We start from the raw sequence: 25564 nt of genomic DNA on the forward strand, positions 1-25564 counted from the left end.
TTTTTCACTCTTCTCTTTCACTTTCATCAAGAGGCTTTTTAGTTCCTCTTCACTTTCTGCCATAAGGGTGGTGTCATCTGCATATCTGAGGTGATTGATATTTCTCCTGGCAATCTTGATTCCAGCTTGTGTTTCTTCCAGTCCAGCGTTTCTCATGATGTACTCTGCATATAAGTTAAATAAGGAGGGTGACAATATACAGCCTTGACGTACTCCTTTCCCTATTTGGAACCAGTCTGTTGTTCCATGTCCAGTTCTAACTGTTGCTTCCTGGCCTGCATACAGATTTCTCAAGAGGCAGGTCAGGTGGTCTGGTATTCCCATCTCTCTCAGAATTTTCCACAGTAAGTGGAAACACACCACATGAGCATGGGCTGGAAGACTCAACACTGTTAGAACATTCATTGCCCAAAGAAATCTACAGAATCAGTGCAATCCTATCAAAATCCCAGTGATATTTTCCCCAGAAATAGAAAAACCACCCTAAAATGCCTCTGGAATCCCATGGAGCTCCAAACAGCCATAATAACATTGAGAAGAGCAAGCACTAGAACCAGGTTCAGAAACGCTGGATGAAATCAGGCTCTGATTTTAGACAACTGTGAGTAATAATGTTACAGGATCTAATGGAAAAAAGAGACAACGTGCAAGAATGGACGGGAAATGCAAGCAGAGACGGGGAAATTCCAAGGAAGACCCTGACAGAAATGCTGGCTGGAGACACTGCAGCAGACGGAAAGTGCCTCTAATGAGCTCGACAGTGGACTGGGCGTGGCTGAGGAAAGACTCTCTGGACTGGATAACAGAGCAACAGAAACTCTAAAACTGAAAAGCGAAGCTTAAAAGAGACAGGAAAAAAGAGAAAAACCAGAACAGAATACCTAGAATCGTGGGCCAACACCAAAAGGCATGACATTCACACAGGAGGCTACCGGCAGGAGAGAGGGGGACTGAAGATGTATTTGAAGATGACCAAGAATCTTCAAGTGAATGTCAGACACCAAGTCACAGAGACAGGAAGCTCTGAGAACAGCGGCAGAGTAAGTGCTGGGAAAAATTAAAGCAAGGAACATGCCCAACTGGAGAAAAGCTAAGACAAAGAAGAAAATTTCGAAACAAGTCAGAAGGAGAAACTCTTTATGTACATTATTGTTGTTCAGCTGCTAAGTTGCGTCTGGCTCTTTGTGACTCCACGGACCTCAGCATGCCAGGCTCCTCTGTCCTTCATCATCTCCTGGTGTTTGCTCAAAATCACCTTCATTGAGTCCATGATGCCATCCAACCATCTCTTCCTCTGCCGCCCCCTTCTCCTCCTGCCTTCAATCTTTCCCAGCATCGGGATCTTTTCCAATGAGTCGGTTCTTCACATCAGGTGGCCAAAGTATTTATTGGAGCTTCAGCTTCAGCATCAGTCCTTCCAATCAATATTCAGGATTGATTTCCTTTAAGAATGACTGATTTGATTTCCCTGCAGTCCAAGGGATTCACAAGAGTCTTCTCCTGCACCACAATTCAACAGCATCAGTTCTTCGGCATTCAGCCTTCTTTACGGTCCAACTCTCACATCCATACGTGACTCCTGGAAAAACCACAGCTCTGATTATGTGGACCTCTGTCAGCAAAGTGGTGTCTCGTCATCGCTTTTCTTCCAAGGAGCGAGCGTCCTTTAACTCCATGGAGTCCAAGGTAAGAACAATCTGTCGCTGCTCCCGCTTTTTCCCCTTCCATCTGCCATGAAGTGACAGGACCAGATGCCATGACCTTAGCTTCCTTACTGTTTACACTGCACTTAGTCTACTGAGTGAGCAACAATATTATGTTAAAAAACAATGTATACACTGTAATTTAAACTGTGCTGCTGCTGCTGCTGCTAAGTCGCTTCAGTCGTGTCCGACTCTGTGTGACCCCATAGACGGCAGTCCACCAGGCTCCTCCGTCCCTGGGATTCTCCAGGCAAGAACACTGGAGTGGGTTGCCATTTCCTTCTCCAATGCATGAAAGTGAAAAGTGAAAGTGAAGTCGCTCAGTTGTGTCTGACTCTTCCCGACCCCATGGACTGCAGCCCACCAGGCTCCTTCGTCCATGGGAGTTTCCAGGCCAGAGTGAAAAGTGCTAAGTGTGCTGAAAAGTGCTACCCACCATCTGAGGCTTTTGCACGGCATGGCAGCAATGGGATCACAGGTCACCATAATATAGAAAGCTGGAAGAGTTTGAAATACTGCAAGAATTACCAAAATGTGACACAGAGACGTGAAGTGAACGGAGAACAAACGTCACTGGGAAAACGGCACGACAGACTTGCCCGACTTGAGGTTAACACCTTCAACCTATGAAGACACAGAATCTGCACAGCACAGTGAAGCAAAGCACAGAGAACGAGGCCTGCCTGTCCTGTGTGCTCAGGGCGGCCACCGAAGTGAAAACCTGCCCACGGCTGACGTGCTGAGGGGGAAACGGAGTCACTGGATGATCAGGTAAAACCACGAAAGGAAGGGAAGGTCAGAAGACAAAGTAAGAACAAGGGCATCAGACAGAAACAGCGAACACAGCAGCTGTCAACCCAGCTGCATCAAGAATCACTTCAGACAGCAGGGTCTAAACACACCACGTGGAGGGCAGAGACGGTCAGTGCGGATCAAAACACAAGGCGGACTACATGTTACCTACAGAAACCCCCTTCAAATATAAAGATGCGCAGGTTTAAAAGTAAACGGACAGAGAAAGGAAAACAGACTATGCTAACAGCGGTCAGAACAAAGTGGAAGTAGCTACGTCACTTTCAGACAGAGCTGACTTTGGGCAGCGAGAGCGACCTGGGATGAGGAGGGGCAAGGGCTCAGGGCAGCTCTGCAGGGAGCAGCAGCACTGGACGGGCTTGTGCCAATAAGGCAGCATCAGGTTACCCAGCACAGACGCTGAGGAGCTCAGGAGGACGCATCCACATCCCCCGCCTCAGAAAGGGGCAGATCCCGCGGGCAGGCAGTCACCAAGGACACAGCTGGGCTCAACACCACCACCTGGAGGAGCCGGCGTCCACCTTGTCCAGACAGCAGGATGCTCACCCCACAGTCACAGGGAACACTCCCCAGCACAGATCCGTCCTGGGCCACAAAACACGCCTCTACACGCTAGAGAGGAAACAGGTCGCACGAGGCTCATTCTCAGGGCACAATGGAATTAAACTTGTAATAAAATAAGTAACAGAAAGATAACTGGAAAATCTCAAAAAAAGGAAGATTAAACAACATATTCCCAAATAACATGAGTCAAAGAAATCTCAAAAGTATTCTGAACTAAAGTACTTCAAAATAAAAATATTTTCAACTAAATTAAAAAGAATAGACACCTCACCGAAATGTGTGGGACGCAGTGAAAGCAATGTGTGCAAGGAGATACATAATATTGAATGCACAGCAGACGCAGTACAACCCAGAACCAATAACCAAAGCTTCCACCTTAGGGAACTAAGGAAGCACGTTAGATCCAAAGCAGGAGGGACAAAAGTAACAGTAAAATTTAGAGCAAAAATCAGTGAAGTTGGAAACAGGGAAAAAAGAAAATCAGCAAATCCAAAAGCTAGTTCTAAATTTAAAAAGAAAAATAAAATGGAAAAGCCTCTATAACAGGTTAACTGGGAACAAAAAGACACGTCCCTGACACAGGAATGAAGAGCAGCAGCACCACCAGACAGCCCATGGAGAGCAAGAGGGTAACAGAGAACTCCAGGACACTCTGCCCGCAGACGGGGCAGCCCGGATGAAACGGACCGTTCCTGGAAACACACCCTCTTCCAAAACCCACACCAGGACAAGTGGGCACCAAGAACAGACTTGTACCGATTATAGATCTTGAATCAATAATTGATAGCCTCCTAAAATACCAGGTCCAGACAGGTTCACTGGTCAATCCTACCAACATTCAAGAAAGAAACTGTACCAATTCTCTGTAAGACAGAGGGGAGACAGGGGGGTGCACCCTGACCTGTTCTATGAGGCCAGCATTACCGTGATGCAGAACCGGCAAAGACAAGGCAAGGAAACGACAGGCCCTTCACCTCCCACGAACACGGATGCAGAAGACCCCCAGCAAACACCAGCACCTTGAGGCCAGCAAGGTGTGGCAAGTCTGCGCCACAGCCGAGTGGGGCTTACTCCAGGTGTGCACAGCTGGCTCAACATTTGGAAGAAAGTCAGCGCGGCCCATCACATCAACAGGCTCAAGAAGAAGAGTCACATGACAGCATCAGTAAAGACAGAAAAAGTATCCGACAAAGTCTAATACCCATCCATGATAAACCGGTCAGTAAACTGGGCATCGATGGGAACCTGCTCCACTTGATAAAGAACACCGGCGGAAGCCCGCAGGTGGCGGCAGCCCTGGTGGGAGAGGCCCGCTGCCATCCCGCCAAGACCAGGAGCACGGCAGGCACAGCCCCGCTGCCCACGGCCTTCACACCGTCTGGATGTCCCAGCCAAGGCAGTGAGACGGGAAAAGGAAATTAACGGCATACATCCCCTAAAAGGGGATGCTGAAGTCCCCACACCCCACACCTCAGAGCACGACCTTATTTGGAAATAAGAGTCTTTACAGGGGTAATCGAGTTAAAATGAGGAAATTATGGGGGGCCCTCACCAATGTGACTGACATCCTTAAGAACGGGGAAAGCTGGACACAGGACAGACGGCACAATGAGGAGCTCTGTGAAAAGACGCAGGGAGAAGGCAGCCGCGGGGAGAAGGGCTGGAGGGAACGCTGGAGACGGGCAGCGAGCCGTGGAAGCTGGAGCCACGGAACGGACTCCCTGTCAGAGCCCCCGGGAGGGAGCAGGGCTGGCGGCTCCTGACTCCAGACTTCCAGCCTGAGAGGCGTGAGGCAGAGACCCCTGCTAGCTCCGGCCGCCCTGTCTGTGGTGCTCCGCCACTGCCAGCTGCACACGAATCAAGCGCTTCTATGTACTCTCAGCAATGAGCAGCTGGAGTTCAGATTGAAAAGCCCAAATCGGCCTCGAAAGACCGACACACTGAAGCATCAGTCTGACAAAATATGCACAGCATCAAAGCAGGAAAACTGCAAACCTCTGATAACTTAAGTCAGAGACCTAAATACACGGATATTCCACGTCCATGGATACGAAGACTCAACAGTGTTAAGATGTCAGTTCCTTCTCATCCGTAATTCAACACAATCTCAATCAAAATTCCAGCAAGGTCTTTTGTGGATCCCGACAGGCTAATTCTGAAAGGCGTATGGAGAGTAACTGGCAACGCCACATAAAGGGGGACAAGGTCGCAGGACCGACACTGGGCGACTGGCAAACGCCCGTGGGTGTGGACCGGGCTCGAGAGCTCCGTGGGGTCTCTTCTGCAGGAGGCACCGACTTCATCGCAAGGGCTCCACCCGCAGGACCTCACCGCCTCCAACAGGCCCTGTCCCCTGGAGCCACGGAGTTGGGGTTGGGACCCCAGCATGAAAATCCGGGGCACACAACACTCAGACCATCCTGCAGGGTCAGTTAGCCGGGTTTGAAATAGGGATGTGAGGGGAGGGGAACTCCAAGCGAGGCAGCTGAGGGAAGACGAGATTCCCGGAATTTGGAACTGATCTTAAGATGTTAGAACACAAGTTGGCAAAGTATGGCCCACAGGTCAAATCCAACCCACTGCCTGTGCTGTAAATAAAGTTTTACTGGAGCACAGTCATTAGTTTACGCATTGTCTATAGTTGCTTTCATCTACATAGTCAGGGTTCAGAAGTTAAAACACAGATCATACAGCCCACGGAGCTGAAAACATTCTCTCCAGCCCTTTACAAAAAGAGCCAGCTGACCTCTGCGTTAGAGAAGCTTACAGACGAAGGTGTGTGATGCAAGAGAAAGGGAACTTCCGAAAGCTTCCGACAGAACAAAACGCCATCTAAGGAGGAGTAGATAACCTCACACATTACGGGCTAGGTGAACACCACTGACTGACTGACAGATTTAGAATCAACCAAACACATGAAGACTCTGCTTTCAGAACACACGTGCTACCACCCCGACAACCTCAAGTCAGACATAAAAGTGCAGACGGCAGGCGCTGGGAGGCGCTGAGAAGCCAGGCACAGGCTCCCACAGCCTGGCACAGCGAGTGTGAGCCCTGCCCTCAGAGCAGAGAAAGGAAGGGGGGCACCAGAGGGCGCGGGGCCCGAGAGCTGGCACCGCTGGGGTGCAAGAGGCGGCCCCAGAGCTGCCAGGCCTGTCAGAGCGCCCCCATCCACAAACAGCAGTGTCTGCCCCGGCCGAGACCAGGGAGGAACAAGCAGAATCTGGAAGCAGCAACCGCTGGAGAAGGGCCAGTGGCTGCCTGAGGGGTGGGCGGGAGCTGGGAGGCAGACCGCGGCTTCTCACCACAGGCCTTTCCTGCTACCTATCCGACATCAATCACCTTAACAACGTTTCCAGTATTGGGTTGGCCAGAAAGTTCTTACCATCTTACAGGAAAACTCAAACAAACATTTTGGCCAACCTAACACTGAAAAGTAACCTACAGACACTGTGATCAACAGGAAGAGAGTCTGTCCCAAGTGTCCGCGATCGCCAGCTGGCGGGGGCGTCTCTCCCAGCCCCACCACGCCCCCGCAGGCCTGGCCTCTCGGGCAATCCGCAGGCAGAGTTTGCATCTCCGGCTAATACAGAGGTTGGCATTCTTCTATGAACAATGAACACTCCTCAAGATGCTCAAACACCACTTCTGTTCATGGCCTTCCCTGATAGCTCAGCTGGTAAGGAATTCCCCGGCAATGCGGGAGACCCGGGTCAGGAAGATGCCCTGGAAAAGGGCAAGGCCACCTGCTCCTGCTCTCTCGCCTGCGGAACGGCACTGCACAGCGCACGGGGCCACAGAGCTGGGCGAGACCGAGCGACTTCCGCTCTCACTTCCCGTTCATACCTTTCTTCTCTGAAAACAGATGGGAAGCTCTGCTTTGAGTCCAGTGAGTCCTCCGAACCAAAAAGCAGCTGGGACGCTCTCCGCTCACTCTCCCTCACGGGGCGGTCATCTACAGAGAAGACAGCAGGGACAAGAAGCAGGAGGCAGGTGCCAGGCCCCTCCACGGTGCGCCCGCCGGCTCCCATGGAGTAGGACGTCCGCTGCCCACCCGGCCTCTCACACACTTGACCAGGGGCACTGCCCTGCTCTGCAGCCCTCCCCTCTCCCGAGGGCCGACCCACCACAGGAGCCTGCAGATGCTGAGCGCGACCCCGGGGGCGGCAGCTCACGCCAGGCTTGAGCCTCAGGCGGGAAGGGAAACACACACCAAGTTCACACGCAGGCATGCCCTTCTCGCCTCCTCTTGACACATATCCTGGACGCTGGGCAAGGGCCCCAAACCACCCCTAGCAAGTGAGCACCCCTAGCAAGTGTCCCGAGGAGCCCAACACACCGGAGAGAACAGGCCCAGGCCACGTGCTGGCACCCAGGGCTCACCTCCTCGAATCCCGGGGACTGGAACAGGAGACAGAGCCAAGCTTAACCGTTTCCGCATGTGCCCTGGACCCAAGAAGACCTCCCGCATCCACAGCCACACCTCCTCACGAGTACCCGAGGGAGGCTGCCCTCCCAAACGCTGGAGGCTGGCCCTCAGGAACTTGTCGGGACCGCCCCAGAATTGCTCAGGAAGCTGAGCCCACAGCGCCCAGAGGCGCATGTCCCAGTGAGAAACAAGGACCAAGGTGTGGACTCTGCACGGCAGCCCCAGCCCCATGCGGGGTGCCCCCGGGAGCCCCCTCCATCCCCTCGGGGACTCCGTCCGCCACATGCCAGTCTGAGGCCTCCTGAGCTCTGCGCTCTCACAGCCTGGATGTGGCCTTCATGCCAACAACTCACAACTCTGCTTGCTCAGCCTGAACTTCACTGAGTCAGCACCATGCCCCTCGCTGAACTCAAGCTCCATGTGGCTAAGACCAGTGCAAACCCCTCTCACCCAGAACACACCCTCTCTGCACGGCAGCGGCCCCCAGGCCTGGCGAGGGCCTCTTCTGCTCCCGGCCAGAGCGCTTGGGTTACTCCCGCGGAGCTCCCACGGCACCTGGCGGGAGAGCGGGCCTTCCAAGAGCTCCAGGGTTCCCGGAGCACGGGCTCCAGCGACTCTCCTTTCTCATCTGAGTGCCGTTCAGACTGGAACAGCTCTGTAAGCTGGATCTAGAACTTTCATCACAAGTAGAAACTCATCATTTAAGACTGAAGGCTGCACAACCTTCAAGAAGGATTGTAATGCTTCAATAGTTTACAGAATGCTTACACAGTCAGCTAAGGACACAAGCGTTTAATCCTCCCAAATATCTAAAAACCAACATAACGTTTAAACCCAAAGTAGGTCTGAACAAACAGTGCGCCTCTGGGGGTCAGCGGCCCAGGCCCAGGCCAAAGTGGCCTAACCACGCAGCCAGGCTCCCTGGAGCCAGCGCCACCAGCCTGGGGACGAGGAGGTGCGCCAGGGCAGCAGGGCCAGGGTGCCCGCGAGAGACGCTCCGTGCAGCTGAGGGGGCAGAGCCGGAGTGTCTGCAGGTCCTGCGGACGCTGGACGGGCAGGAGCCACGGTCTGCCCACTGCCCAGCGTCTACCTGACAAGCGCTGCCATGTGGGTCTCATTTCATTATCTCAGCACCTGGGAGGTGGAGACACCCTGGAATCCCTCTAGCCTCCCCAAGCGGTCAAAGGCCCTCTGAGTGGAGAACACGCGCTGATCACTGGGGGCACAGGACCACCACCCTCCAGTCAGACAGTCCTAACTGCCCTCAAGCGGCACTTCCACAGGAGGAACAGGCCCGAGACCCGAGGCCCTCCTTCCCCAGGGCCTGCGGCTGGCACACCCTCGGCTCCCGCTGCAGCGCCCGCCCTCCTCTGACGCGGGACGTGGGGCGGGGCCGGGTCGGCGAGCGGCGCCTGGGCCACAGTGCTCACAGCACAGCAGCTCCAGGGCGCCAGGATAGCGGGTGAGGGCTCCGGCCTCCCTGAGCACAGCGCTCCTGACCGGGCATGGCTGGTTGGCACCCTGGTAGCTCGTCCCGCAAGCCTGAGAGATTCGGTTCTTCCCGGGCCACAGTGGCAGCTGCACCTCCCACGAGGCCCTCCCACGAGGCCCTCCCGCTCTCTCACGCTGTCGCCCGGGGCCTGTGCAGCACAGTACCTCTTGTTCCTATGCCCCAGGCGCAGGCAAAACCAGGCTGAATCCAGCCGTCCGGCTGAGCCTGGGACAACGCCCAGGAGGCCGTGTGAGGAAATAGACAGCAGAGCTCGAGAGCAGCTGGAGAGCCAAGCCAGCCCACACCTGCACCCCGGCCAGCCCGGCAGGCACTCGTGGCCTCAGAAAGTGGCTCCCTGCCACCTTCCCAGGCGGCTTTCCTGTGAGAGGAGGAAACCAGCTCCCCTCTCCAGAAAGGCCAGCAGCGCGATCGCCCCAAGAGCACGAGCGGGGCGCCGAGCGAGGCTGGAGCGCGGCCGGCCTACCCAGCTGCTGGAGACCCGGGAGCATGCGCACCACGAAGAGGCGGAAGTCAGACTCGCTCTTCGCCACGGGGTTCAGCCGCAGGTCCACCTCCGAGAGCCCCGCCAGGGAGTGGAGCCGGAAGACCTCCGCCAGCGAGGAGATGCGGTTGTAGTAGAGGTTGAGGCTCTCCAGCGCCGCCAGGCACTCGATGCCCTGCCAGGACAGACGCGCGGTGAGACGAGCGCTGACACGCATGACGTCCGCACACACGCCCCCTTCCCCATCAACAGGCAGCAGGGCAAAGGTGAGCCCCATTGCGAGCGCTGCGCCCGGGCCGTGAGGCGGCCGAGCGGGTCAATCCCTGCGGGGCCTCACGCGCCAGCTGAGCGACGCATCAAACGCCACGCTTTCACACCCAGCCGCATCAGCAGAACCGCCGCTGCCCCTGCTTCACAGGTGAGGACTGAGTGCAGCCTGGACGAGATCTTGCACCAGACGCTAATGCGAGGGGCAGGGCTCCCAACCAGGTCAGGGGCGCTGACAGACTCGCACTCCAGGCAAGGACGTCCTGCCTCCCTTTTTCCCCACCGCAGGCCCCGGCAGTTCCCACTCGCCATCGCCTGGTGACTTCCTGTGTCCTCTCCATCACCATCGCCTGCCGCGTCAGGCACGCGAGCCATTCAAGGGCCCAAGGTCGCTAACAGTCAGACACACACGGATGAGAAGTGCAGCGTAGATGCAGAGGACAGCTGATGCAGGATGAAGACGGGCACACACACGCTCATCTTTCGGGCCTTTTTTCCTTTACAGACACAGCCATCTTCATCAGAGCGCGGTGATTTCATGTTATAGTCGGAATACAATGTGATGCATAAGAAACCCAGCTCACAGCAAACACAGGAGAAGGAGCATGGCACCTACAGTCCCTTTACGTGTAGTTTACAAGTTTAGAAGCAGTCATAAAGCAGATTGCACTTTTTTCTTACCATAAATGTACTTGCCACTGCTATTACAGTAATAAATTTTCATTTAAGAAACAAACCTAAAACTTACCTCTAGACTAACCAAGGAGTTTCGTGAGAGATCTAGAGATTTTAGACCTGTTAAATTCATCAAAGAATTTCCCAGGTGAGTAATCTTTTCTTGGTAAGTTCCCGGAATAGATAATGACCGAAGTTCAGCTAAGAATAGAAAATTAAGAGATTTTAACTTTATTATCTTACTGAAAATAAATTATTACAGTAATTTATTTTCCCTCCAAAACCCACTCACCAGGAAGCCCTCCTAAGGGGGCTGCCAGCCCACTGCCTCTAAGCCTCCAAGCAGGGATCACATCTGAAACCCTCTCAGGGGCTGACCTGAGGTCACGCCACTTTGGGTGAGGGCCAGCGGCACTTGGGGGGCACCACACACTTCTCTGGGACACATCTAGCAAGCACTCATAAGACAAATGTCACTACAAAAGCAGTGGCATTTGGAGGTGGTGATGGACAGGGAGGCCTGGCAGGCTGTGATTCATGGGGTCGCAAAGAGTCGGACGCGACTGAACTGAACTGAATGAAACAGACACTCTGTGTTTGGATACACCAAATATTTTCCTGGGAACTTTTGTTTTAAAAGGTTACACCAAATATTTTCCTGGGAACTTTTGTTTTAAATCACATTTTGATTAAACACAAAACTGGTTTTTGGGCTTCCAGTTTCAGACAAGACAGAGCAGACACATTTCACCCTATTCCTCCCATTAGACCTAAAAACCCTGGACAACAGCATGGGGAGCAAGTGCCTGGCAACTGAAGGGTGGGGGCGGAAGGCCAACCGTCTAGGGACCTAAAAAAAAGGGTCAGGCACCGAGGGTTGGTTTTGTTGTCTCCTATACATCCCAATCTGAATGCAAGAGAAGCTGGCCACCCAGAAATGCCCACCTACCAGGAGAGACGGGTAAGCCTGCTGTCCACTGTCAAAGACGGACAGTGATGGCCTTGCAGGACAGACTCCTGACAACCCCAGCCCCACTCCCACCCAGCGCCAAGGGAAAATCATGGACCTTGTACCCCTGGCCTTGCACAGTGGCCAGCACTGGGGCCGTGAGAGTGGACCTGACTACTGTCCTGGGCTGTCTGTAATGAGCCAGCTGTAGATGTGTATGGCAGGGGCCTGGCCACTGCCTCAGCAACAAGGCAGCATCCAGGCAGTGACAGAAGCGAGTAACAAGATTTAAACAGGAAGCAGAATCCCAATCAAAATGATCAATCAAAAATGATGAAGAACTAGGAAAATCTCAATCTGAATGAGAGAAAACAATAGACACCAATAATGAGATGAGATGAGAGAAACCATAATTATCTAACAAGGATTTTAAAGCAACTGATACAAACATAGTTCAATGAGCAATTATGAACATGCTTTAAAAAATGAGAAAGTAGGGATTCTTGGCAAAAAACCAGAAGATATAAAGAAACAGAAATTTGAGAATTGAAAAATACAATAACTGAAAGAAACAAACACCAGGGGAGCAGCTTAGTAACAGAATGGAGACGACAGGAAAAAATTCAAAGAGAGTAAATGCAAAGATAAACAAAACTGTCCTATCTGACCAAGAGAGAAAAAGACTGAAAAATGAACAGAGCTTCCAGGTCTTATAGAAAAAGAGAAAGCAATCTAACATTCATGTCCTTGGGAACTCATGGAGTTCCAATTAGAGTTTCAAGAAGAGAAAAACAGCATGGCTTAAAAAAAAAAAAAAGAAGTAACAGCTGAAAACTTTCCAAATTTGGCAAAAACACAAAAACCTACACATTCAAGAAGTTGAAAAAATACCACGCAGAATAAAGGCAAAAGCTAACATATCAGCATCAAAAACACTAACAGCAATGAAAGAATCCCGAGAGCCACCAGGGAGAAAGGCATCACCCAGAGGGAGAAGCAACCGTCACGGTCGGGAGTTACTCTTCAGAAGCCCTGGCGGCCTAAAGGAAACACTCTCACAGTTTCCAATTGCTGAGAAAAAGAAGTTTCATCCTAGAAATCTATATTCTCCAATAACAGTCTTTATGACTGAAGGTGAAATACAGGTACTCTTAAATGAAGAAACATTAAGAGAACTTTTCACCAGCACACCTGCCGGAAGATAACTACTTAAGAAAGATCTTTAAACATTAAGGAAAGATAAAAGAAGGGAACCTGGGACATCAGGCATGAAGAAAGAAAAATGGAACAGGTGAACATGGGGGTACTGCTTCCTCCTAAGCTATTTAAACCGTCAGATGACTGTAAAAAGAAAACAGACCCATCATTACTGTGGTTCTCAGGTATGCAGATGAAATATCTAGACAAATCATGTAGTGGGAGAATAATGAAACCGAAATGGTGGTACACTTGCCGAGTACATCATGTGAAATGCTGGGCCAGATGAAGCACAAGCTGGAATCAAGATTGCCAGAAGAAATACCAATAACCTTAGACATGCAGATGATATCTGCATATATCATATAGGGTGGCTGCATTCCCTGGTGGCTCAGAAGGTAAAGCATCTGCCTGTGAGGCAGGAGACCCGAGTTTGATCGCTAGGTTGGGAAGATCCCCTGGAGAAGAAAATGGCCACCCACTCCAGTATTCTTGCCTGGAGAATCCCATGGACGGAGGGAGCCTGGTGGGCTACAGTCCATGGGACTGCAAAGAGCAGGACAGGACTGAGCGACTTCACTTTCGCGCAGACGACACCGCCCTGATGGAACGAAGTGAACAGGAGCTAGAGAGCCTCCTGATGGCGGTGAAAGAGGAGAGCGAAACAGCTGGTTTAAAGCTCAGCATTCAGAAAACGAAGATCACGGCATCCGGTCCCAGCACTTCACAGTAAGCAGATGGGGAAAAATGCAAACAGTGAAGAGACTCTATTTCCTTGGGCTCCAAAATCACTGAGGACGCTGACTGTAGCCATGAAATTCAAAGACACTTGCTCCTTGGAGGAAAAGCTATGGCAAACTTAAGACAGCGTATTAAAAAGCAAAGCCATCACTTTGCTGACAAAGGTTCATATAGTCAGGCTCCGGTTTTTCTAGTAGTCTCGTACAGGTGTGAGGGTTGAACCATAAAGAAGGCTGAGCACCAAAGAACTGACGCTTTTACACTGTGGTGCGGGAGGAGACTCCTGAGAGTCCCGTGGACGCAAGGAGATCCAACCAGTCCATCCTAAAGGAAATCAACTCCAGATATTCACTGGAAAGACCGATGCTAAAGCTCCAATACTTTGGCCACCTGATGCGAACAGCTGCCTCACTGGAAAAGACCCCAGTGCTGGGAAAGACTGAAGGCAGGAGGAGGAGAGGACAGGAGAGGATGAGATGGCTGGATGGCATCGTGGGCTCCACGGGCCTGACTCTGAGCAAGCTCCAGGAGACACTGAAAGACAGGGGACCCTGGGCGTGCTGCCACCCACTGGGCCTCAGAGCCGCACACAAGTGAGCAACCGGACGGCAGCAGCAGCAGCAACACGAGTGGTGGAGTTTCTATCTTCACCTGACGTGGTAAACCGTCCACACAAGGAAGCTGTGTTAAGTCACATAGACACGTATGCTGCAATATATGTGTTAGAGCAATGACTAAAAAGGTATCTGGAGAGACACGCTCAGAAATGTGACAGATAAATAAAACGAAACGAGAAAAGAATGCTCAAGGGAGGGAGGGAGGGGCTCCCCTTGTGGCCCACCTGGTGAAGAGTCTGCCGGCAACGCAGCAGACTCGGGTTCGATCCGTGGGTCGGGAAGGTCCCCTGGAGAAGAAAAAGGCTGCCACTCCAGCATTCTGGCCTGTAAATTCCATGGACTGTAGAGTCCGTGGGGTCGCAGAGAGTCGGACACGACTGAGGAAAACGAAGGAAAGAGGAAACACAGAAAGGAAGGAAACAGGAAACGAAAGAAGAAAAACAAAGGGAGTAAACAGAGGAATAAGGAGCGGCACAGGTAAGCCATATGAATATTAACAAGCGGTCTAGACTTACCGTAACAGGGAAGCTTCCCTGATGACTCACATGGTAAAGAACCTGCCTGCAATGCAGGAGATGAGGAACCAATGCAGGGTCCGATCCCTGGGTCGGGAAGACCCCCTGGAGAAGGGAATGGCTGCCCACTCCAGCATTCGTGCCTGGAGAATTCCACGGACAGAGGAGACTAGCAGACTACAGTCCATGGGGTCACAAAGAGTTGGATACAACTGAGCAACTAACATTTTCACACTGTAAAAGACAGAGGTTAGCAGAGATTGTGTATAGTGTATCCTGACTTCCCTGTTAATTCAGTCAGTGAAGAATCTTTCTGCTATGCAGCACTGCGGCCACCTCATGGGAAGAGCTGACTCATTGGAAAAGACCCTGATGCTGGGAGGGACTGGGGGCAGGAGAAGGGGACAACCGAGGATGAGATGGCTGGATGGCATCACGGACTCAACGGACATGAGTTTGAGTGAATTCCGGGAGTTGGTGATGGACAGGGAGGCCTGGCGTGCTGTGATTCAAGGGGTCGCAAAGAGTTGGACACGACTGAGCGACTGAACTGAATTGAATATCAGATAAAGTAGATGTCTCACTGTAGAAAATTGTCAGGAACACGGAAGAATATCACATATGCTACAAAGGTCACTCCAATATGAAGACATAAAAATCCTAAATATGTATGCACCAAATAGCAGTTTCAAGACACATCAAGTGGAAAGAGAAACGGACAAATCCACAATTACAGTTAGGGGTCTCAATACCTATCTCCTGGTAATTAAGAGCCTCACTGGACTGAAAATCAGCAAGGATGAAAAAGAACCGAGCAACGTAAGTCAACAGAACCAAACTGATGTTTATGCAACACTCCAGCCAGTGGCAGAGTACCCGTTCCTTCCAGCTGCACTTGGTACATACAGGCCAGATCCTGGGCCATAAAGCTGACCTCCACAAATTTAAAACAAGATCATACAGAGTGTTTTCTCACCATAATGGAATCATATCAGAATCAATAACAGAAAGAAAAAAAAACCAAACAACCTAGGAAAACCTCCAGTCACACAAAAAGGAAAAAACACATTTCTGAACAATCCATAGGTCTAAGAGAAAGTCAAGGGAAATGCAAAAAACGCAGTGAACTAAATGAAAAGGCAACGAAACTTTTGGATGCAGCCAAAGTTGCGCCCACAGGGAAACTTACAGCACTAAAATAGAAGTCTCAAATCAGAAACCTAAATTTTCATCTCAAGAATCAAGAAAAAGCAAAACAAATGCAGAGCCGCAGGAAGAAGAAAATAACACAGAGCCAATGAAATGCAAAACCAAAAAACCTGTGAAGAAAGCCCGAAAGCTGGCTGACTGACAAGCGTAACAAAATCCATAAACCTCAAGAAAGACCAAAAAAGAGAAGACAGAAACGACCAATATCAGGAATGGAATAAGGGTATCACTACAGACCACACAGACATGAACAAGCTAATATGGAAATGCCACAAACTCTATACACATACATTTAACATGTTGGATGAAATCAGTTTTGCAAAACCCCACACAACCATAATTCACTTAAGATGAAGTCGATAATATGAACAGTTCTGTAACAACTGCAGACATCCTATCTGTAATTTAAAAGCTTCAAATACAGAAATTTTCAGGAGCATAAGGTTTCGTTGGAAAGTTCTATCAAGCGAAAAAGAACTGGCACCAATTTTACAGAATCTCTTCTAGAAAACCGAAAAGGCACTTTACCCACGATGTCATGAGCTCGGTATTACCTTGATATCAAAACCAGACAAAAATTAAAAAACTAGCGCCCAACATCCGTCTTCAACACGAGTCCAGAGATCTCGGCCTGGGAGGGGCGAACGAGGCTTACCGCAGGAGAAACGAAGGTGCTTCAAGCTTTCGCAGAAAACCAACCTAATGCAGCTGACTAACCGGTGAAAGAAAACCCGAGCCGTCTTACCAGTTAACGCAAAAAACACCGCCGCAAAGGCTCCGCAGACGCGCCCCGGAGGAGCTCCCCTAGGACGGCGCGAGGGCCGGGCGGCCCCGCTCCTCGGGGGCCTCCGCTCGGGACCCCAGCCCGCCCGGCCCGCTCCTCGGGGGCCTCCGCCCGGGACCGCAGCCCGCCCGGCCCGCTCCTCGGGGGCCTCCGCCCGGGACCCCAGCCCGCCCGGCCCGCTCCTCGGGGGCCTCCGCCCGGGACCGCAGCCCGCCCGGCCCGCTCCTCGGGGGCCTCCGCCCGGGACCCCAGCCCGCCCGGCCCGCTCCTCGGGGGTCCCTCTTCGCGCTCCCCGCGCCCCCGGCCCGCGCCCCCCAGCCCAGCCCTCTCCCCCGCCCCTCAGGCCTGGGGCGGCTCGGAGCCGAGCGGTCTCTTTCGACCTCTGGCCTGACCGGTCCTCCGCCACCGCAGCGGGAAGCTCGCGCCCTCCACCAGCGCCCCCCGCCGCCCGCCGCCCGGCGCGCACCCAGGTCGCAGTGAGGCGCCAGGCCGCTCTTCTCCCGGATCTTCTCCTCACACAGCACCAGCCGCCCGCCCGGCGCCATACTTTCAAACGGCGCGCAGGCGCGGGCGCAGGTGCGCGCCGGGGACGCCACGGGCCGCGGGGCGGGGCGGGGCCGGGGGCGGTGCCAAGGGGCGGGATAGGGGCGGGGCTGGAGGGAACGGGCGGGGTCGAGGGCTAAGTGGGCGTGACCAAGGCTTGTAGGGCGTGGGGCTGAATGAAGGGGCGGGGCAGAGGGCGGGTGGGCGGAGCCAAGGCCCGTAGGGCGCGGGGATGTGGGTCTGGCCGAGGCAGCCTGGAGGCGGGGTTAGGGTTGGGGCCCACCCCAGGGCATACCTGAGTTCCCGCCCCACTTGGGGACCTCGCCTCACCAGGGCACCTGCCCCAGCTGGCGCACCTACCCACCCCCAGATTGGTCTGCATCCTGGGCTGCAGGCCCGCGGGTTCTGCCCGGGGTTGCGGCGGCTTACGCGGGGTCTCGGGGCTCTCCCGTCCGCCACTTCGGGTCGGGCTCTGCCCACGTCCGCAGTTTCCAGGTGACGAGCCTGGAGTCTGAACCCCGGGGGTCACGGTGTGTCGGGCTCCTTGGGCCTTTTGTGGACCGCCTCCAGGTAAGACCTGCATTCTCGTCTGTCTGACTCTGCCCCAGGCAGCCTGCGTCCTGGGGCTTCCCTTGCCCGGGTCTCCTGGTGCCTGGGGCGCCCCTGCAGCCACTCAGCCCAGATTAGCCTGGCTTGTTGGTAGCCTTTCCTGGCCTGTCACAGCCTGGGTGGTGGCACCTGGGGTGTAGAAAAGATTGTAGGGGCAGGTATAGCCACTGGTGTGGGGCAGTATGGCAGAGTGTAGCAGAGGTGTAGACAGAGCGTAGGGCAGGGTGTAGACAGGGGCTGTGCTCAGGAGGCTGGGGTGTGGGTCGCCTGCAGGGTACCAGAATCTCTCCTGAGCAGGGCGGGGCTTCACACCTGCTGGGCGCCCTGTGTCAAGTCATCTATGGAGACCAGCAAACACTCAGTGATACTTCCTAACTGCCCAGTGTCCCGCTTCCCACAAGACCATGGAGAGACTCTGGCACAGCCGAGGGCATGTGGTCACCAGCCGCGGCTACCTGAGTGGAGCTGGTGCAGCAAGGACGCTAGAAACAGCAAACATCCTGGCTTTCAGAAGTAAGCATGGGCAGACAAAAGGCTTCTGTCACTGATTGCCTCCCCTGCAAAAGCAGCTTGTCAGTCAGGGCACGACCCACACTCCAAACACCACTGCTTCCTCCTGATGCCAGTCACTTCAGGTCGGGCAGCCCAATCCTGAGTCCTCTACAGATTTCTAGAACATTCCAGGGAGGCTTCCAGGGCCCTCAGCCTTGAGCCCCAGCCCACAGGGTCAGTCCATCCCAGGGAGAAGCTGGCCACAGAGATGGGGACCTGAGGATAAGCCCATAGCAGTCACGTGCTGGGCAGTCAGAGGGGTCCTGCAGGGCGTTGGTGGCCTGGGATGCCTTGCACTTTTCCTGCCCTTTATCTGGCCTTGGCTGGACGGTGGGGGGCGGGAGGAGGCAGGGCGAGCACCTGTGGCCTGGCCGCGGGCCCTGGGAACCGTGGCCTGTTGCATCAGTGTCTCTCCGCCCTGGGGTGGACGCCCGCACGGTCACTCCACCTCCGAGGAAACACCAGCTGGCTAGGGGCACCCGGACCAAGAATCAGACTTGAGCTCAGCCCAGGGGTGCTTCTGCACCAGGCCCTCCGCACGGGAGGCACGGAGCCATACAACCCCACCTCCACTCCACCGAACGCCTCAGGCAGCCCGAGCTCCAACTCAGGCGGCCATTCCCCTGCCAGATGGCAGGGAACCCCTGGTCACGTGCAAAGCATCACCCAGCGGCCAGGGCTCTGGGGCCTCACCCGTCAGGCAACAGGATCTGGTCAAGGACAGCTGCCCACTGGTTCTTGTGCTCATTCGTTCATAAATGTTGAAAGAAAGAGCCCTTTCCCAGCGGTTTTTATACACAATGTCAACACCAATATGTGTGAATGCATCATTTTGCCAACTGGCCTGTATCCAAAGTGTGGCATACGATGGGGTGTGATGATGCCTGCAGCTGTTTGGAAGGTGAACAGGATTGAGAGTGGGCAGGGGCTCATGTAAACATCTTACTATCATGACTACCTCAACTGAACACAGAACGGAGTCTGTGTTCACACGTGCCTGTAAATGCTTATATCCAACTGAGCCTTCAGTGAAGATGCAAGTAACCCACTGGCCTCAGGAGCTATCGGGGGATCTGACGTAAGGACAGCCGGCTAGAATCCCTAAAGTGGGCTGGGCTCCGCTTGGCTGGCTGGCAGCCAGACCTCTCTCCTGGACACTTGGCCACGCAGCTCGGCTCACAAGGCAGGGCTCCTTCCTGGCTTTGTCCAGCTAGAGACCCTGCCCTGCCCACAGAGTCACAGCCCTAAGAGCCCCCTGTTCTGCTGACCTGGGTGGACCGTCCCCAGGGCTCCTGAGCCGCCTCTGTGCCCACCTATGCTAGGTGAGGGGGTAGCTGAAGCCAGCTTTTCCCTACAGTTCCTGACACCTAAAAGCCTGAGTTCCATTCAGCCGCTCAGTCGTGTCCGACTCTGTGACCCCACAGACTGCAGCACGCCAGGCGTCCCTGTTCATCATCAGCTCCCGGAGTTTACTCAAACTCATGTCCACTGAGTCAGTGATGCCATCCAACCATCTCATCCTCTGTCATCCCCTTCTCCTCCTGCCTTCAATCTTTCCCAGAATCAGGGTCTTTTCCAATGAGTCATCAGGTGGCCAAAGTATTGGAGTTTCAGCTTTAGCATCAGTGCTTCCAATGAATATTCAGGACGGTTTTCCTTTAGGATGGACTGGTTGGATCTCCTTGCAGCCCAAGGGACTCTCAAGAGTCTTCTCCAGCACCACAGTTCAAAAGCATCAACTCTTCAGTGCTCAACTTTCTTTGTGGTTCAAAGAACCATGTCCATGTATGACCACTGGAAAAACCATAGCCTTGACTATACAGACCTTTGTCGGCAAAGTAATGTCTCTGCTTTTAAATATGCTGTCTAGGTCGGTCATAGTTTTTCTTCCAAGGAGCAAGTGTCTTTTAGTTTCATGGCTGCACTCACCATCTGCAGTGATTTTGGAGCCCAAGAAAATAAACTCTGTCCCTGTTTCCATTGTTTCCCCATCTATTTGTCATAAAGTGATGGGACCAGATATCATGATCTTAGTTTCCTGAATGTTGAATTTTAAGCCAACTTTTTCGCTCTCCTCTTTCACTTTCATCAAGAGGCTGTTTAGTTCCTCTTCATTTTCTGCCGTAAGGGTGGTGTCATCTGCATATCTGAGGTTATTGATATTTCTCCTGGCAATCTTGATTCCAGCTTGTGCTTCATCCAGTCCAGCATTTCTCATGATGTACTCTGCATGTAAGTTAAATAAGCAGAGTGACAATATACAGCCTTGACATACTCCTTTCCCAATTTGTAACCAGGCTGTTGTTCCATGTCCGGTTCTAACTGTTGCTTCTTTACCCACAAACAGATTTCTCAGGAGGCAGGTAAAGTGGTCTGGTATTCCCATCTCTTTAAGAATTGTCCACAGTTGGTTGTGATCCACAAAGTCAAAGGCTTTGGCGTAATCAATAAAGCAGAAGTAGATGGTTTTCTGGAATTCTCTTTCTTTTTCTATGACCAGATGTTGACAATTTGATCTCTGGTTCTTCATCCTTTTCTAAATCCAGCTTGTACATCTGGAAGTTTTCTGTTCATATACTGCTGAAGCATAGCTTAGAGAATTTTGAGCATTACTTTGCTAGCATGTGAGATGAGTGCAATTGTGTGGTAGTTTGAGCATTCTTTGGCATTGCCTTTCTTTGGGATTGGAATGAAAACTGACCTTTTCCAGTCCTGTGGCCACTGCTGAGTTTTCCAAATTTGCTGGCATATTGAGTGCAGCACTTTCACAGCATCATCTTTCAGGATTTGAAATAGCTCAGCTGGAATTCCATCACCTCCACTAGTTTTGTTTGTAAGTAATGGTTCCTAAGGCCCACTTGACTTCACATTCCGGGATGTCTGGCTCTAGGTGAGTGGTCACACCATCATGATTATCTGGGTCGTGAAGACCTTTTTTGTACAGTTCTTCTGTGTATTCTTGCCATCTCTGCTTAATATCTTCTGCTTTAGGTCCATACCATTTCTGTCCTTTATTTTGCCCATCTTTGCATGAAATGTTCAGTTGGTATCTATAATTTTCTTGAAGAGATCTCTAGTCTTTCCCATTCTGCTGTTTTCCTATTTCTTCACTTTGATCACTGAGAAAGGCTTTCTTATCTCTCCTTGCTATTCTTTGGAACTCTGCATTCCAATAGGTATATCTTTCCTTTTCTCCTTTGCCTTTTGCTTCTCTTCTTTTCTCAGCTATTTGTAAGGGCTTACAAAAGCCTGAGACTTCTCAGGAAAATCAAAACTTCCAGCTCTTTCTGAAAGCACGGAGACAGGACCACCGGGCGTGAATCTCTGCATGGGCACACAGGCGCGAGCAGCGGCTGCCCCACAGGCAGACCATGGCTCCATCTGCACAGCCCCTCAGGCCTCTCACCAAGAGAAGCGGGACTCGGTGTACCTAGCCTCTTCCAGGTGGGAGCTGCCCTGCCCACCCCTCCCTGCCACACACTCCTGCGCATCCCACCGGGGGAGACACAGGGATGAGGGCAGACCTCAGCCGAGACACGAGGGCCAGGGCCCCTCTGTCCTCTCTGGAGCCCTGCAGCCTTCTCCCCACCTCTAAGGCTCCAGTGAAGGGCCCTCTGGACCAGGCAGAGTATGACCTGGGGTCAGCAAGCCTCACAGGCCTGCTCCCTCACCACCAGCCTCGGTCAGCCGCCTTCACTCCTCCCCAAGAACCTGCCTGTGCGGACCCTGAGGATTCCAGCATTGCCCTGCCTGCCCTGGAAGCGCTGGTTCCCACTGGGCGTGGAGCCCTCGGGTGGCAGAGCCTGGTGAGCTCCCAGCAGGGGGCCAGGCGCTGCCATGTTTTTGAGAGCCATTGGCTGCCTCTCCTTCACAGTGGGCAGTGGGGAGGGCTGCAGGGCTGAGAGCCAGGCACCCAGGCTTAACAGTACAGCTGGAGGAGGGGCCTGTTGTGGGGCACGGGGGAGCCAGCCTATGACCAGGCAGGGGTGCCCTGGGCTGGCTTTCTGGCCTATGTAGCTTGGGCAAGCTGCTCTCCAAACACAGTCTTGTCATCTCTAGAAAAAAAATTAACAAGGTTCTCCAGGGGAGCAGTGTCTCCTAGCCCTCTTCAACCTTGTCTATGTACAATGTAGGGGGTGGAGACCCTCTCTACGTCTCTTACAGCTGTGGTTGGCCACTTCTGACTGATAGGAACTAAGCAGGAGGCTGCAGCGGCACTTGGGGGTAAAGTTTGGATTTTCTGGAGAAAGGAATACATATAGGTGACGTATGCCAGGACCTTCTCTTTTTGCCTTGACACAGTTGTGATGCCTGGAGCTGCAGCAGCCATCTTGGTGCAATGAAGGAGGAAAGAAATTGATATCACAGAGGTGCCCAGCCTGTGCTCCAAACCAACGCCAGTCGCTGCCCTCCAGCCTCCTGGCTCAGTGAGAAGAGACTAATGTGGAGTGACCTGTGCTGCAGCTGAAGGCTTTCCCACCTGATCCTGGGGTCTGTCGAGGTGGGAGATGAAGCATGAGTGTACAGACTAGACCACGCAGGCAAGCGTGTTCAGAGCACGCGCAGCTGCAAGGCAGGCGTGTAGAGGCGACTGTGCCAAAGGAGGGCTCCCTTTCCACCTGGGGGAGACAAGACGTGGTCCCGAGGAGGAAGGGAGGGGCTAGGGGGTGGGCGCTCCTAGCAGAGGAGTGGGGAGGGAGAGGCCCCCAGGCTCAGTCAGGGAGGAGGAGGCGGACCCGGTGGGCCCGTTACTCCCTCTTCTCGGGGGCCCGGTGTGGCTCTGAGTGTGGGTCCAGCCCGGCCCAGTCCAAGCTTCTTGGTGATGATGGAGCAGATCAGGGCGAAGTACATACAGAACCTGAAACTTAGCTGACTGGTTTCCCAGCTACAGAGTGAGTGTGAATTCTGAAGCCATGCCTTCTGCCCTTTGCCACTCATAATGATCAACAGTTGGAATGAATAGTCCATGATGAGGCTTCCAGAGAAGCAGACAGACGTGGAGGGAAATCTTTGCCGGGGAAGCTTACAGTTTCCTGGATAGTGTGTTTTGTGAAACTGAAAAATGCCCCTTTCCCCCCAAAGAATCCATGTGAAGCCTCTGGCGCTCCCGAGTGTTGCCTGTGTGTCAGAAGATGAGAGTAACCTCAGGGTCTTGGGGGGATTTTCTCCTGGGTTTCCTGGGAGGGCCCGGGCACCATCGCAGGTGTCCTGGTAAGAGGAGAGCGAACGCAGACACGCACACGCCGAGGACCGCATGAGGATGGACGCAGAGCGGGCGCAAAGCAGCCGCGGCCCCAGGGGCATCCGGAGCCCCCAGGAGCTGCGGGAGGCGGGGAGGCCCTTCCCCGAGGCCCTGTGCAGGCGGGCACGGCCCTGTGACACGGGTACCTGTCCACGTGGGCACCGTGACCCTACACGTGAGCCTCTGCGAAGAGGCTCCCTGGGGTTCTGCACCCTCTCATGTCTCAGGGGCACCTGGAGGGACCCGGAGGCCCAGGCAGGTGTCCGGAGAGGGGCTTTGCTAGCCACGGAATCTCAACCGACAGCCACAGGACCCCCGGGGTGAGGGGCATCGCTCGGCACTCACTTTAGCTCCACTCTCCAGCAGTGACGGAGACCACCCCCCATGAGACCCTGGGCACCAGAAGGGAGGGGCGGCCACATGGCCAGCCTGCCACAGAGGGCCCAGGCACAGGCTTCCTGGGGTACGTCCCCCTGGAACCACATCGCCTGAGGTGTGCAGCTTCCTCGGGACCCCAAGGGAAAGGCTGAGGTGTCACCTGTCCTCTGCGCTTGTGTGCGCTCCCAGTCATGTCGGACTCTTTGTGACCCTGTGGACTGCAGCCAGCCAGGCGTCCCCGGGATTTCCCAGGCAAGGACACTGGAGTGGGTTGCCATTTCCTCCTCCGGGGGATCTTCCACCTGGGAAGCCCCTTTCTGTACTTACTTAACCTCAAGTAACCGTTTTCAGAACGCAGTCTCTGTTAATGGGTTCGTTCAAAGGGCTCTTTTCAGTCTCAGGGAGCAGGAAGCAATATCCTTTCAAAAACCAATTAGCTCCATATTTTGGCTCATTAAATAAAGAGTTTCCCTTTGGACTCCATTGATTTTTGAGATAGTGAACAATGGGCTGACTCACCTGTTTGCAGCCCCTTTCCTCTGGGACCTTTGAAGTCCCAGGAGGCACCTGCTCCTCACAGGGTGGGGCCCGGTCAGTCGCACAGACACACACCTGAATTCTCACCAGCTTCAAGGAAGTGAAAAAGTAGGCTTTGATTTGCTGACATCTCCCTGCAGGGAAAATGCCAAGAGGACTCAAAGGGCCTCGAAGGGGCAGGAGAGAGACGAGGCGCTGGGCCAGGTCCAGCTTTCCATGTGGGTGTCTGAGCTGACAGCGAGGTCAGCTGTGATTCCCTGCGCGGGGGCACAGGGCAGAGAAAAGCCAGTGGCGGCGGCCTTGATGCGGAAACGAGACAGCTCCATCACCCGAACACTTCCTTTGAGCTTCCCTTTTGTAGTCAAACCCTTCCTCCAGCCCAAACCCCTGGAAACCAGCCGTGTGTTTCCCCATCTGTTTGGTCTTTCCCGGAAGGCCATGTGAGTCTACCTTCCGAGGCCACCGTCTTCACTCAGCAGCGTGCGTTCGGAGCCGCCGGCGCGGGCATGGGGTCCAGTCTGCTCCTTCTAACTGCTCCCTGGCGCTCCATCCACAGACATCCGCTCCCTGTTGAGAGGCCTGAAGCCGCTTCCAGATTCTGATTGTGGGTAAAATTACTAAAAAGAGTCAGGTATAGAGTCCACTGTGAACCAGGTTTTCGTTTCTCCAGGGTGAATGTCTAGGGATGACATAGCCGAATCATATGGCAAAAGAATGTTGAACTTTAAAAGACAGCGTTGCAAGCGCCCTCTGCCAGGGCGGCTGTGCCGTGCGCGCCTGCGCCAGCAGCGCGGTCCGCCCCGTCGCTCTGCGTCCTCGTCGGCAGTGCGTCCTGGGGGTGCTGCGGCGGTCCGTCCTTTCCTGTTTCCTCTTGTGCTGTTCTAATAAATGCAGAGCAGCGTCACGTTGTGACTTTATTTTTTATGATGTGCGCAGAAGCGCACAGACAAACGCCGTGGTTTCCATTCGCACTTCCCTCACGACTCACAGGGCTTCCCTGCTGGCTCAGAGGGTAAAGCGTCTGCCTGGAATGCGAGAGACCCGGGTTCGATCCCTGGGTCGGGAAGATCCCCTGGAGAAGGAAATGCCACCCCACTCCAGTACTCTTGCCTGGAGAATCCCATGGAGGGAGGAGCCTGGTAGGCTATAGTCCATGGGGTCACAAAGAGTCGGACACGACTGAGAGACTTCACACCACTACTACCACCTTCACTAACAATGTTGAACATCTTTTTATGTGCTTATT

At 53.5% G+C, this 25564-nt stretch overlaps 1 protein-coding gene and 1 long non-coding RNA gene across 16 annotated transcripts in view; one reads left to right on the forward strand and one right to left on the reverse strand.

Annotated features, from left to right (window-relative positions):
* The window catches only part of CEP72 (centrosomal protein 72), a 38892-nt gene extending 21798 nt beyond the window's left edge, over window positions 1-17094 (reverse strand). For 3 of the 15 annotated variants that reach the window (XR_011445959.1, XM_069556334.1, XM_069556335.1), the window contains exons 1-4: window positions 16924-17054; window positions 10519-10646; window positions 9486-9678; window positions 6927-7035 (exon numbers count right to left, since the gene is read on the reverse strand). Coding sequence is in view for 11 of the 15 variants with exons in the window: in XM_069556334.1 (XP_069412435.1) it covers window positions 6927-7035; window positions 9486-9678; window positions 10519-10646; window positions 16924-17002 (509 nt within the window). In the remaining 4 variants the exon portion in view is untranslated. Of the gene's footprint in view, window positions 1-6926; window positions 9356-9485; window positions 9679-10518; window positions 10647-14173; window positions 14327-16923 lie in introns of those variants that run through there. The other 12 variants (XR_011249670.1, XR_011249669.1, XM_069556331.1 and 9 more) reach the window with 10 other exon arrangements.
* A 211-nt stretch (window positions 17095-17305) lies between these two features.
* LOC138421769 (uncharacterized) lies at window positions 17306-24264 on the forward strand. The gene is made up of 2 exons (XR_011249627.1): window positions 17306-17570; window positions 22464-24264. It is a non-coding gene; the product is annotated as an uncharacterized lncRNA (long non-coding RNA).
* Window positions 24265-25564: the final 1300 nt, after the last annotated feature.

This window comes from Ovis canadensis, chromosome 16 (genome assembly GCF_042477335.2).
Source record: "Ovis canadensis isolate MfBH-ARS-UI-01 breed Bighorn chromosome 16, ARS-UI_OviCan_v2, whole genome shotgun sequence".
In the NCBI taxonomy this organism is placed as follows: Eukaryota; Metazoa; Chordata; class Mammalia; order Artiodactyla; family Bovidae; genus Ovis; species Ovis canadensis.